The sequence below is a fragment of the Neophocaena asiaeorientalis genome, unplaced genomic scaffold, assembly GCF_003031525.2.
Source record: "Neophocaena asiaeorientalis asiaeorientalis breed wild unplaced genomic scaffold, Neophocaena_asiaeorientalis_V1.1 scaffold148, whole genome shotgun sequence".
Taxonomy (NCBI): Eukaryota; Metazoa; Chordata; class Mammalia; order Artiodactyla; family Phocoenidae; genus Neophocaena; species Neophocaena asiaeorientalis.
The window spans coordinates 4,527,831-4,542,005 of record NW_020174050.1 but is presented as its reverse complement, the minus strand read 5'-3'; the positions used below and the strand labels follow the sequence as shown (position 1 = coordinate 4,542,005).

The 14,175-nt window shown below is 43.2% G+C and overlaps 1 protein-coding gene across 1 annotated transcript in view; it reads left to right on the top strand.

Moving 5' to 3' along the window:
- Window positions 1-14,175, top strand: part of SCARB2 (scavenger receptor class B member 2) — a 66,551-nt gene that overhangs the window by 27,985 nt on the left and 24,391 nt on the right. The window contains exons 3-4 of the mRNA XM_024754108.1: window positions 11,695-11,842; window positions 12,655-12,843. Coding sequence (XP_024609876.1) covers window positions 11,695-11,842; window positions 12,655-12,843 — 337 coding nt within the window. The remainder of the gene's footprint in view (window positions 1-11,694; window positions 11,843-12,654; window positions 12,844-14,175) is intronic.

Sequence of the window (14,175 nt, the reverse complement as noted above, 5' to 3'; positions counted from 1 at the left end):
AGCCAAGACTACAAATAAGGCTTCTCAAATCGTTTTGTTTTATTTTATTTTAAACTGTGGGAATTCTTAAGGTTAGAATCTTAAGAATTCCCATAGTTTATTCAGAAGTTGTTAATAAACCTCTGTATCTACCTTTTAATTTGCTCTTTTCATAGGTACCAATAAAACAGCTATTTATAATGAGAGCTCTCTAAAAATTTACCAATTTAGAAGTTTCTTCAATTTAAAAGATCCATTGTCTGGCCATTGATGAGTAGTATCTTAATAGTGATAACCAGTAAGATGCAACAGGCACCCGCAACAAGAGAGTGCAAAGGATGCAGCCTTCAGAAGATCCAGAAAATTTACTCCAAAAAGTAGTCTAAGAGGGCTTCCCTGGTGGCGCAGTGGTTGAGAGTCTGCCTGCCGATGCAGGGGATGCGGGTTCGTGCCCTGGTCTGGGAAGATCCCACATGCCGCGGAGTGGCTGGGCCCGTGAGCCATGGCCACTGAGCCTGCGCGTCTTGTGCCCCGCAACGAGAGAGGCCACAACAGTGAGAGGCCCGCGTACTGCAAAAAAAAATAGTCTAAGAAAATAAAGGCCTTTGTTGTACAGGTGGACGCAATGAAGGTTGAGAAGACAAAGGTCCCTTATGAACTGGGACCCCTTATGACAAATTTTCCTGAGAGCTGGCACAGCCAGACAAAAAGACTGTTTGGAATCCCAGTCTATTTGATGGGCTGTCAAATGTATATCGTATGTGTACTTTCCTGATGGCGGACAGTGTGCTCTCAAAACACAGAACAAAATGCCTAAGACGATCAGGTAGAACATTTACATCTCAAAGGCATAGGGAGAGAAATGCAAGTTCCTCCTAAGTCCTAAGAGGGCTTTTGTTCCTTTAAGGTCAGAAATCTGAAAAGATATTTTATCAAGCTGGCTTTCTCTAACTGGGTATGCAAAAACCAGTTTTGGAATGTCAAAAAGAGCCCCATCTCAGCCATTTTTAGGGTGAGATTTCCTTAGTTCTCACTTAAGTACTTGCAAGTATAAATTCTGTACATCCTAAACCTGGCTGGGTTTTAGTTGTTAGTTGGAGGTTGGCTTTCTGATACCCCTCATTTCTCTGTTTGAGAAACTGTTTCCTATTTTAAAGTTGAATTTGTCAGGAATAAAATTTACTAATGAAATTGTGTGATGGGCAATGTGCTGCTTGTGAGCTTAACCCCTCTAGCTGTTACCCTAGAGTCACTTCTGCTCTTCTACATGTCTCTTCTAAAACAACCATTGGTGCTGGGATCAGTGAGTGGCCAACTCTCATACGTGGTCCCCAGACAAGCACGTTTTATACTAATGAGTGGGTTTCCTTATGGGACTCTGCTTCCATCACTCCCATAAATGTCTTAGTTGCCTGAGAAAGCCATAACTGACTGGGAGGACCCTTGTCCCTCTTCCTCTGAGCAAAGCTTTCATGTGATATCTTCACTTTTATCCCGACAGAGTCTGTTAAGGTAGCCAAATTGAGGAAGGATGTCAGGTCAGCTTCCTACTTAATCACCTAGTCCAAGCCTCCTTAGGGTCTTTCAGCTGAGCAAACTCATCCCAGTGTTTATCACCTGAGGGTAACCTCAGTGTCTTTCAGTTGAGCAAATATAGGCACCTCTTCTGGAACCTAAGTTCAAGGATAACCTTCCCCTCATAGTGAGGAGTTTAACAACCTCTGAATAAACTCAGGATCTTCAGCTAAGAGTGGGAGATCCGGTACCAAGAGAGACTCACTTAAATTTGTTGGGACTCATTGAGGAGGCAGACTGGCACAAGGGGCCCTGCTGGTGTCAAGGCTCTGGATCCTTGTAGAATTCAGGCGAAGGAGAGAAGTCTGCTCTGGGTCTTCATGGCTGCCAAAAAAAAAAAAAAAAGGCACCACATAAGAGCTGTGAGCTGAGTTTAGTCTTACTGAGGCCTATAGCCCAGGAGACAGCCTTTCAGATAGCTCTGAGAAACTGTCCCAAAGAGGTAAGGGAGGGGCCAGGATATATGCGAACTTTTTTGCTGGAAAGAAACGCATAGTTGAACATCAAAAAGTTACTGCTAATCACAAAGCATAGACATTTCAAGTTAATGATTTAAGTTGTTTTCTTTGTATGGGAAAATGCAAGAATCTAGGGTCATTGAAATATTTCCTTAGATATGAACCTTGACTATCTAGGGGCTGATATCCAAAGCACGGAATGCTACCTGTTTTTCTCCATCCTGAATTCCCCTCAGGCTCACTGTCGGTGGGCTACTGCAGTGGCTGATGGCTTGATCCTTGTGGAACTGTAATTGCAGGCAACATTGTTTTTTTCTTTACATGAGCCACATATGTAATTTAAAATTTTCTAGGAGTCACATTAAAAAAAAAGTAAAAAGAAACAGGAGAAATTAATTTGAATATTTCATTTACCTCCAAACTACTTAAAATAGTATCATTTAAACATGTAATCAATATTCAGAATTATTAACAAGGCACTTTGCATTCTTTTTTTCATAGGAAGTCTTTGAAATCCATGTGTATTTTACATTATAGCACATTGAATTTAGGACTAACCACTGTTCAAGTGTGTAATAGCCTCGTGCGGCTAGTGGCTACCATAGTGGACAGCACGGTTCTAACCAAACTCCCATTAATTTTACAGCCCTAGACACCCTACCCTGTCAGTAAGCATGCCGTTCCCTCAGTCAAGAAGGAACTCCACCACCTCTCTCTGTTCTCCCCTAGATTTTCCCTGACTTTGAATGCACTCTGCCTGGTATGTGATAAAGTGAAAGGAAAGAACCAAATCCTTTCATCTCTGAATATCCAGTGTCCAGTGAATATCTATAGAATAAGTGAATGAAACATCCTTAGCCGTGGTTTAAATCCACAGGACACAAGTGGCTCAGCTGGAACCCCAGGACTGAGTCAGGGAAACCCAGGACCCAAGGACAGGTTCAGGAAAGGGGAATAGGGTCCTGAAAATGAGTGACTTTGTTTAGGAACGGCTACTCACATGTGCATTCCAAACTGCTAAGTGTTCCTAGTAGGGTTGAGTGGGCTGCAAACTGGGATTTGTAGGAAAACCTGGCTTTTTAGGGAGACCTACAGCCCCTCTAATGGGTCTTTTGTAATCATTTGGTGGATCTGATCTCTGTCACTTATGACTTAATTATGCTATTGTTTAGCTACATGGGAAAGACAGAACATTCCAGTAGCTCTGTCCCAGTATTTGATAGTCCCACGGGTTCCGTCCAGACTGAGTCAGCTGTGTGTGTGCAAAGAAGGCAAGGGCATGCAGCCCCCCATTGGTCAGTGTGGACTGGCCTGGGGTGGGAGTCTCTGAGATGGGGAGGCCACGCTGGGCAGTGCAGGGCCTGATTGATTGGACACACAATTTACAGTGGCACATTCCCCATGGCTTTCACGTATTCATGAGTTCAGAATATTAGTGTTTTTGGAAAAAGATGGCAGAAGTTCCACATGTAGATAAAAAGCCAGTCAGTCTGGTTTAAGGAATGTAGTGCGTTGTTTACATTTTTATTAAGCTGTGGATGGGGCAGCCCTGGAACAGGTCTGTTGACACAAAGCTGATTTGCCTCACGATCCTGTTGCTTAGTGACCTATTTGCCTAAAATTGTGTATCCAATGGCTTCTGCAAACTTTTTGAGATTTTTCATTTTGTCCGGTCTCTTTTTCTATTTTGCCTACTATTTAGCATTTCAAGAATTTTTTTAAAAATTAATTTGTCCAAGGGCTCTATCAACTAACTTTCATGTTTCTAACATGTATTTGCTGAATTTACAGTATCCCATTAAACATCTTGTCCTTGACTTTCTTAGTTTTGCTGTTTGGATTGTTAATTTCTTTTATAAGGTCTTATTACTGCTTTGATAGTAAGGAAAAAGATGTGAGGGACAAATATTTCATAAGTGTTTTTAAATTATTATTCACTGACCATTAAGTAATACTGGATTATAAAGTAATCAACATGTACAATATCGTATATAGCATTACCTTTAAAAGAGTAAAATATATTTTATATTATAAAAGTAATATATATAAGCAGCAAAGATAAAGTTGAAAGTACAGGAAAGTAAAGTAAAAAAACTACTGCTACCCTCCATGGTTTCACTGTCTCAAAGATAACCAGTGCTAATGGATAGATTCTCAGTCATTTTCACATGGTTGTGTCTTATTTTTACATGGTTATACTGTATATACTTATGCATGTTCATGTACATACGTGTATATTCTACTCACTTAATATTACATCAGAGGTATTTTCCCATGTATGTGTTAGTCATTATACAAATATATTTTTGTGATGATAATATTCAAAAGATAGAGGAAATATATTACTATACTTAACCACTCCCTTTTTCTTGGATATGTCTATCAGTTCTCGTTCCATCCTTTGATTACCGCATGGATTGAATGTTCTCCTCATGTTTGCCAACCGATTGTGTTTCCACATTCTTAGTTCTTGTCCTTTGCCAGTTTGCCTGTCTGGGTTCCGGTGTGTTCATGCCACTCCATAAGCTTTTTATATAATAACGACGTTAACCCTGTGTCACAATTGTGGCAACTGTTTCTCTATTGTTTGCTTTTTTTTTTTGCGGTACGCAGGCCTCTCACTGTTGTGGCCTCTCCCGTTGAGGGGCACAGGCTCCGGACGCACAGGCTCAACGGCCATGGCTCACGGGCCTAGCCGCTCCGCGGCATGTGGTATCTTCCCGGACCGGGGCACGAACCCGTGTCCCCTGCAATGGCAGGCGGACTCTCAACCACTGCGCCACCAGGGAAGCCCTTGTTTGCATTTTTAATTTTAAAATTTATATGTAACCAAATCTATTCTGTAATGAACTTTTCTATCATTTCTGAGTTTAAAAAGTCCCACTTCCTTCAAAGGTTTGATATTCAAGTCTATTTTCTTGTAGTTCTCTTTTTTTCACATTTAATTTCTTATGGATCTAATTGTCTCCTTACAATTTAGCCAAGATAGGAATTTAGTTTAAGGTTTCAAATGCTGTACTGTTATTCCTTTGGTCCTTTACTCAACTCTTAGCCAAGCTATATATATTTTTTTTTTTTTTTTTTAAATACCAAAGAGATGGTAGAAAAAAATTTAAATGCCATGGTTTCTGTTTCCATTATTGTAAGAGGATGCTTATCTCTTTTTCTAAACCTGACTCACTCTACTCTGATAGGACCGTTTTTCTCAAAATAGAAACAGAAATAGCTTTAGATAAATCAGTTTTTTAAAAAATCAAAAGTGAGAAAAATAGAAAAAGATCTGCTTCTTATCCTGTACAAAAAGGTGGCGACCAGGTGGGTTTTAAATGCATGTGGAGTCCTGGGTGAGCCAGCAGGGTCAGGGTAACACTTGGAGAATGGGGAACCATTTGCGTCTTCAGCAGTGAAGCTGTTTCTTATACATCGCCAACAAACATGGGCCACCGCCCACCCCCTACCCAGTGCTTTTTCTCCGAGTCCTGTTCTGGACTCTGGGTTTTCAGTCTTTCTCCTAGTTGACAAGGCAGTGGTGATAGAAAGTTCAGCAGCCTGCTGTTCAGACTCCGCCTTTGGCCGGCTTTCCTGCTCTGACCTCTCTTCTGGGTCGTCCCATCCACTCTGACTGCACTTCACTTCCCTGCCATGCCCCGAGCTGCAGGCTGCTCTTTTTTTTTTTTTTTTTTAACATACACAAAGTTGGAAGAAGTTTTTTATTTATTTATTTATCTATTTTTGGCTGTTTTGGGTCTTCATTGCTGCGCGCGGGCCCTCTCTAGCTGTGGCGAGCGGGGGCTACTCTTCGCTGCGGTGTGCGGACCTCTCACCACGGCGGCCTCCCCTGCTGCGGAGCACAGGCTCAGTAGTTGTGGCGTGTGGGCTCAGCAGTTGTGGCTCACGGGCTGCAGAGCGCAGGCCCAGGAGCTGCAGCACACGGGCCTACCTGCTCCGCGGCATGTGAGATCGTCCCAGACCAGGGCTCGAACCCGTGTCCCCTGCATTGGCAGGCAGACTCCTAACCACTGCGCCACCAGGGAAGTCCTGGCTGCTTTTTCTAAACCGCCTCTGCAGTGCGTCATCCTCTGCCCCACCACAGTTTTCTCACCCTCCACTTAGGAAACACATCCTTTGCTGTCGTGCGATGCTGCCTGCCTTGCTCTCCCTCTGCCTCTGTCTGGGAGCCCCTCCACCCTCCCACTCCCGGGAAGCCTACTCCTTCTGGAACCAAGTGTGCTCCTGCCCAGTGTTCCCTCAGGACACCCATTCCAGTTGCCCACCCCCCCCTGCCCCCGACCTAGCACCTTGGGGTCAGCTTCAGAGCTCTTTCTACATGTGAGGTAACCCTTTAAACGGCAGCCTGCTCTGCTCTGCTGAGGACAGGACCCAGGTCTTAACATCTCTCCACCTCAAGAACTTAGCACAAGCCCGCTCCTACATGATATTAGTAGTTAATGTTTCCTAAAGCACTTAGTATGTGCCAGGTAGTGTTCTAACTGGATGACAAGCTTATGTGGCTTTAGTTCTCACAACAACCCTACAAGGAAGGGATGCTGTTATTTCCATTTTACAGATGAGGAAACTGAGGCACAGAAGTTAGTAACGGATGAAGCCAGGATTGAATGCAAGCCTGACAATCAGATCTCAACCCAGACTCTACCCAGTGTGTTCAGTCACTTCTTATAGGAATCCTCAACAGAGAGCATTGGGTGAATGGAGAACAGAAATGACTTGGGACATTGGATTATATGGTGGTATTGAATGTATCTAATTTATCCAACACCTCTGAGGAATTAGATATTGCAGAGATGTTAGCTTTCCAATTGATTAAAATTATTCCTTTTGGTTTCCTTATCTCAGGCGTATTTTTTGCCTTCTGTGTTGGTGAGATTTTGCCTAAACACTCAGGAGATTAAAAATTCTTTTTTGTTTTAAAAAGTAAGAACTTCTTTTCAAAAAAGGTTTTAAATGAAATATCTGTAAAATCAATTATGTATTTTCCTGCCAGATTAAACAGTTCATGGGGCATAATCAACCTTTTCTTAGTGACTAGGGCTATCATTGTGATTAACAAATAGTAAACTGTATTCTGCGCCTGTGATGTCCTGGGGCGTTTGACATCAATCAGTAGGATTAATTAGTATCTACTAAGTACCAGGGACTATACCAGGCACTTTCAAGTATGGTTCCTTAATTAATTGTCTAGGCCTGCGATTTTGCTTTGCCTTTTTGTTTTTTTAATTTGGTTTCTGTTTCTGGAAGCTTCTTTGGTCTTCTCCGATACAGTAAAGCACTAATCCATCACTTCTTGCTCTCAGTCTGCTGTTCACCAGGACAGCGCCCTGCCTCTAGCTGACTATGGTTGATCAGCTATCAGGAGATTTGGGTAACGAGACTTGTTGCTCTTGTTACTAAACTCCCTCTCCTTTTTCTGTGACCTCCCTAGGGTCACCAGCGTGACAGGAGTGCTTGGAAGGGGAAGCCTTTTGGGTTTCCTCTGACTGTCACATGTTGTTTTGAGACGGAGGTCCCTTGCCATCCCTCCCCTCGGTTTTCATGGCCTCTGCAGAGCTGGAGGCCACTCCTGACAGCCCTGTGGCACTGTCTCCCTTCAGTTAGATGGCTCAGCAAAGGCTGTGTGTCGGCCATGCCCGAGGACGGCTGGTGACTGAGGGAAGTCTCCTGGTTAGCTCTGAGTGACCTGACATGAACCCTTTGTGCCTGCCAAGGGAATGAAATGTTTTTGTGGTTTGGGAACCCTTGGCTTTGACTTTTTGAAGTTTATTGAGAAACAAGTCAAGTTACGAGGCAGAAAGCGATGGGAACATCCATGTGCAATTTCCCTTTAAAACATCAGGTTCTTACAGGGTAAGCAGTAAAGAAAACATTTTAAAAGTCATCTTCAAAGTCAGTAAACATACATAGACATAAACGAAGCAGGCTCTAGACTTGGAATTACTCAGGCCTCTAGGTGTATGACCTGAGGCTCAGTAAAAACAACAAAAAGTCTTGGGAAGGTCATCGATTTTCGTCATCAGTTAGAAAACTTGGCAGTGTTGGTCCCTGGCTTCTGAATCTGTGATGAATCCCAGCTCTTGACTACCGGGCCCAGCTTTCTGTGAGTGCAAGGAAACTGGCATTCACCCTGGGGTCGCTTTTTCTACTTCTAGTTCCCTGGTGGTCAGCAGGGCCAAGCTGGGATCCTGGGCCCCGATTATACACAGCTTCTCCTGGAGAAGTCTGTCCTTTCCCCTTCCCTGGAGGGCGGCTCTGGGACTAGAGAGGGGGCGGGGCCCTCTCTGCAGGCACCTGCCTTGGCTCAGACAGGGATTTGCCTTTGAAATTTCTTTTTTTCCTCCAGCTTCTAACAAATCCCTTTGCATTCACTTAGGTGTAGACTCAAGGAAGACCTTGGACATGAAGTCAGGCTACCAAGAGTCTAAACCCGGGTCTGACACTTCTTGGTTAGTCCTGGGAAAGTTACGTTAGCTGAATCTCTGTTTCTTCATGGGTTATGATTTCTCTATGAGAGGGTTTTTGGTTGCAAGCAAGAGAAACCTCTAATTTCAGTAAAAAGAGCAATGTATTGGAAGGCTATAAAGTGGGTTACAGATCCCAAGGAAACCTGTAAAGAAGAAAGGGGCAGGGGCCGGGGAAGCTTTGTAGACCCAAGTCACAGGAGCCCATGGGTCATCTGTGCGTCCTGGGAGAAAACGTCTGTCTACTGTGTTTTCCATCCTGAGGCTCTGTGCGCAGGATTACGGGGCCAAGGAAAAGGAACTGGGTACCACACCACTGCCCAGTGCAGGAGAGGAAAGAAAATGAGGGCTCTGACCAGCAGAAAGGGGAGTGAGTATCTAACAAGCAAACGTCCAGTGCAAACACCCCGAACTGCAAACTGCGCAAGGCTTTTAACAAGTATTTGTACGTATTCCTCGCAAACTGGAAGGGCGTGGACTTTTTTTCTCTCATACTTATTTAGATTTGGCAATTGCTAGAGGCACTCATTGGTTCCATCCTACAGACAGTTAGTAAGCACCTACTAGGAGAGACCATCTGATTCAGAGGAGAGAGTACTAGGCGAGAATTAGAAGACTTGAGCTTAGGCTCTGACTCTTCCACTGCCCTGAGTCCCCATCTGTAAAAGTTGGACGAAAACACTTGCTCCGTGTGTGCCACAGGCTTGTTAGAAAGATTAAATGATATCAGATGGCGTAGTGTGGTCAAACCCTTGGAAGAGCTGTACAAGTCTCAGATATTTATATTACCGTGTGTAGCTTAGTGCTAAGTACTAGAGAAGAACAAAGACTCATCTGCTTTTACGTATAGGTATGCATTTGTTTATTGTTTGCTTGTCTATTTTTATTTTAAAATCTAGAAAAGATTTGAGGCATACAAGTTTCTTAAGCTTACTTGCAATCTACCTGAGGCTTCAAGCTAATTTCTTCACAATCTAAATGACGTCACTAAGCATTTTATAACTGAGTGCCAGGCTCCATGGGTGTTCAGGGATGAGAAACCCCACGTGTGGCTGTGGTTGGGAAAGGCCTCCGGAGGAAGGTGGTAGCCCCACTGCCTAATGCCTTCGTACCTGTGTCTAAATTAGCTCTGTTCAATCGAAATATAATGTGAATCACATATGTCGTTCCAGGTTTTCCTAGTAGCCACATTAAAAAAAAAGAAACAGATGCAATTAGTTTTAATAATATATTTTTAGTTTACTCAATCTGTCTAAAATAGTATCATTTCTGAATGGATAAAGAAGATATGGTACACACACACACACACACACACACACTGGAATACTACTCAGCCATAAAAAAGAACAACATTTTGTCATTTACAGCAGCGTGGATGGACTTGGAGAGCATTATGCTAAGTGAGATAAGTCAGAAAAAGACAAACACTGTATGATATCACTCATCTGTGGAATCTAAAAGCTACAACAAACTAGTGAATATAACAAAAAGGATTCACGGATATAGAGAACAAGCTAGTGGTTACCAGCAGGGAGAGGGAAGCGGGGAGGGGTCGGGGAGTAAGAGGTACAAACTGTTAGGTATAAAATAAGCTATAGGGATATATTGTACAACACGGGGAATATAGCCAATATTTTATAATAGCTATAAGTGGAGTATAACCTTTAAAAGTTGTGAATGACTATATTGTACTGTACACCTATAACTTATATAATATTGTAGAGCAACTATGCTTCAATTTAAAAAATAAATAGTATCATTTCAACATGTAATCAATATAAAAAAGTTGAGATATTTTACATTCTTTTTTTTTTTTGGTACTGGTTTTGAAATCTGCTGTGTATTTTACCCTTACAACACATCTCAGTTCCAATTAGCTACAGTTCAAAGGTTCAGGAGACACAGGGCTACCAGGTGAGACAACACAGCCCTTGATGAAACAGGAAGAAGAACGTAAGTGGCAGAGAAGGAATAGACATGGCAATTTAGTGACCATCTACCATGGACCAGGCAGGCTCAGGACTGGCATGAGACATTTGATTGTCAAAACATCAGTCCTGTTTTTATATAAGATTTTGATATTTTGTTCATCATGAATTTTTAGCATTAATTTTGATCTTTTAAAATTGCATTAAAGTATTATTTGTTTTGACTACTGAGTGTTTGGGCACCTCTTACATTTTGTACCCAAGGCAGGTGCATCACTTCCCTCACCCTAGTCTCAGGCCTGGCACCAGACACCTCCTACCAACTTTGCTAATACCTCATTTGGGGGCACTCACAGGCACCAAGCTGAAATGGATATCAAAACCAGGAGTGAACGCCTCTAATTTACTAAACCTTAGGCATTCGTTTTGTTAAATGGATTTTTAATTGAATTCAACTTAGAAATAAAAAGACATTGTTAGGGCTTCCCTGGTGGCGCAGTGGTTGAGAGTCCGCCTGCCGATGCAGGGGACGCGGGTTCGTGCCCCGGTCCGGGAAGATCCCACATGCCGCGGAGCGGCTGGGCCCGTGAGCCATGGCCGCTGAGCTTGCGCGTCCGGAGCCTGTGCTCCGCAACGAGAGAGGCCACAACAGTGAGAGGCCCGCATACCGCAAAAAAAAAAAAAAAAAAAAAGACATCGTTAAACACATTGAAATTGAAACTGAATTTATGAACTGAAAAATTTGAAAATATTTCGCGACCAAGCTATAACCCAGGAGAGAGTTCACTGGCTTTGATTCCCTAGTTAAGGTGACCCTTGACCATTGCATTTCCCAAATTATGAGGGGAAAGAATGAAAACAACAATTTTTTTTTTTTTTTTTGCCGTACGCGGGCCTCTCACTGTTGTGGCCTCTCCCGTTGCGGAGCACAGTCTCCGGACGCGCAGGCTCAGCGGCCATGGCTCACGGTCCAGCCGATCCGCGGCATGTGGGATCTTCCCGGACCGGGGCACGAACCCGTGTCCCCTGCATCGGCAGGCGGACTCTCAACCACTGCGCCACCAGGGAAGCCCAAAACAACACTTCTTTCCTCTCTCCGGGGCCTCATTTCCTTTTCACATTATAGCTTAAATCTCCAGTGTTTAGGGGGTCAGTATCTGCAGTCTCCCCCAATATGGGTTGTATTGGGAATGTTATATTGAAAATAACTTTGATGCTGAAAGAAAGGAAAAGTATTACTTAGTAAAGTGTTGCCTATTTTCAAACGAAATCCTCTTTTAGGGAACTCAGAAACAAAGAAGATATTCAATTTGGAGATAATGGAACAACAATATCTGCTGTGAGCAACAAGGCCTATGTTTTTGAACGAGATAAATCTGTTGGAGACCCTAAAGTTGACTTACTTAGAACATTAAATATTCCTGCACTGGTAAGTAGGCATTTTAAATCTCATTATTGTGGATTTTAGAAGAAAGGAAAAAGCTAAGGCCATTATGGTTTTACCTTTAGGAGCTATTAAGTTATGTGTGTGTGTGTGTGTGTGTGTATACATATATATTTTAAAAATATATTTATATATATATGTGTGTGTGTGTGTGTGTGTGTATGTATATATTTCTATTTTCCCCCCTTCTTTAAAGTTCGTTTCAGACTTTTTTTGAGGTCTTTCAAATGTGGTCTTTTCAAATGGTGACAAAATGTAAGTTTTAGGATTCTTTTCACAGTTTCTTCCTGTGTGTTCACATGAGGCCCAGGAGACTTCTTCTATCCCCTCTGAGGTTCCCACTCCAACTCCTGGGTGACTGCTACATATGCAGCTGGACACTTACGGTGGACCCAGGACCTGGAAAGTGTTAGATCCCAGGTCTGGCCCTGGCCAGCTGGCTAGTGGGGCAGAGTTTATGGGGACCCAGCCTCTAACCCGGATCAGGAGGAAGATGGTGCCACCTTGTGGCTAAAGATGCCAATATATTGCAAGAGTTTTTCCCCTTCCGTGGTGTTGGGAGAGCTCGAGAGTTGCAGGTGAGGATGCTAAGATGACAGTTACAAAATGTAATACCGAGAAAGGACAATAAGTGAAGGGTCTTACTCTTCACACTCAGCCAGAGAGGAGCTCTTTGGTTAACCTCTCAGCTGTTTGATCTCAACGTTTTACGTTTACGTTTGCAGCCCCCTTTGCTGAAGGGGCAGTAGGAGAGTGGGGTGGGGACACTGCTCTCTGAATGTGCCTGTGTTCCTCAGACCGCCATGGAATGGGCCCAGCTACCCTTTCTCCACGAGCTCATCGAGGCCCTGTTGAAGGCGTATCAGCAGAAGCTCTTTGTGACCCACACGGTGGATGAATTGCTCTGGGGCTACAAAGATGAGATCTTATCCCTCATCAACATTTTCAAACCTGACATCTCTCCCTATTTTGGCCTGTTCTATGGGGTAAGTCCATTTTTCTTTTCACAGATTCTTTGTTCAGCTGAGAAGGAGGGCATTCCAAGCCAGATTTTATCTTCACTTTGGGTTTCTTCTAGGAGAAGACCAAAGTTGCTTGGAATTCTAGATCTCTTGTAGAGTATGGGAAAAATAAGAAAGTGCTTTAGTAGGGGAAAAAAAAAAAAAACTTCTCCCACAATTTTTTTTTTTTTTTTTTGGGGTACGCGGGCCTCTCTCTCACTGCTGTGGCCTCTCCCATTGCGGAGCACAGGCTCCGGACGCGCAGGCCCAGTGGCCATGGCTCACGGGCCCAGCCGCTCCGCGGCATGTGGGATCTTCCCAGACCGGGGCACGAACTCGTGTCCCCTGCATCGGCAGGCGGACTCAACCACTGCGCCACCGGGGAAGCCCATCCCACAATTTTAACATGCTACCAGTGCTGACTTTGAATGAGTGTCACTATGAAAAATATATAGAGTGTGCTGTGCCATTAATCAGGTGCAGCCTTTCAAAGTGTCATAAATTTCAGTGATCAATGCCGAGTCTTGTTTTGATGACTTGGAGACGAAACCCATGGATCAGTCTGACAGAGGCAAATAAGAAACTAAATAGGGATGTGATAGTCCATTAGGGGTGGGAGCTACTTATTAGATTTTTAGGCATTTGTGAAAGAGGCTGAATAATTTGAAACTCTGTGTGTCCCTCGTCTATGATTTCTTTTGTTTATAAGTGGAATTTTGTATCATTTTTGGCAGATTTTATTTACTTTGGCTTGAACCCCAAAATATCAGTATTCAAGTAATTATTATTCAAAGCATATGTTATTGCTGCCTGAGCTTCAAATGAATTAAAATGAAAAGCAATTAAAAATCTATCCACCCCCCCCCCCAAAAAAAAAAAACTTGAGTAAAATGGATAGTTGGAAGGTTGCTAAATGACAAACTTAAACTCAGGAAGAGAGGTAGGTTCAGGACAGGATATGGAATTATGATGAATTCCCCCATCTTTAAATTTGTGGTTATTCTCTGGGTCTAACCACTGGAGAACCTCACCCTCATCATGTAATCTCTTAGCATTTCAGTTGCTTAGTTGTAATAATACTGCCCCTCTACCTTCAGGGATATATAAAACTTAAAAACTGTTCAAACGAAATGGTAAACAACTTTTAAATATTATCTTTGCAAGAGGAGGGTGGTCCTAGGAGTAGGGTCCCACCAACCCTAAATCCTTCACTCTGGGCAAGCAGACCCAACAGATGTTCCCTAGAAGCTTCCGACCCACAGGAGCCAGCTTCCACTGGACCAGAGGAAGCACCGATTTCTTGTTAAGCTGTGACTA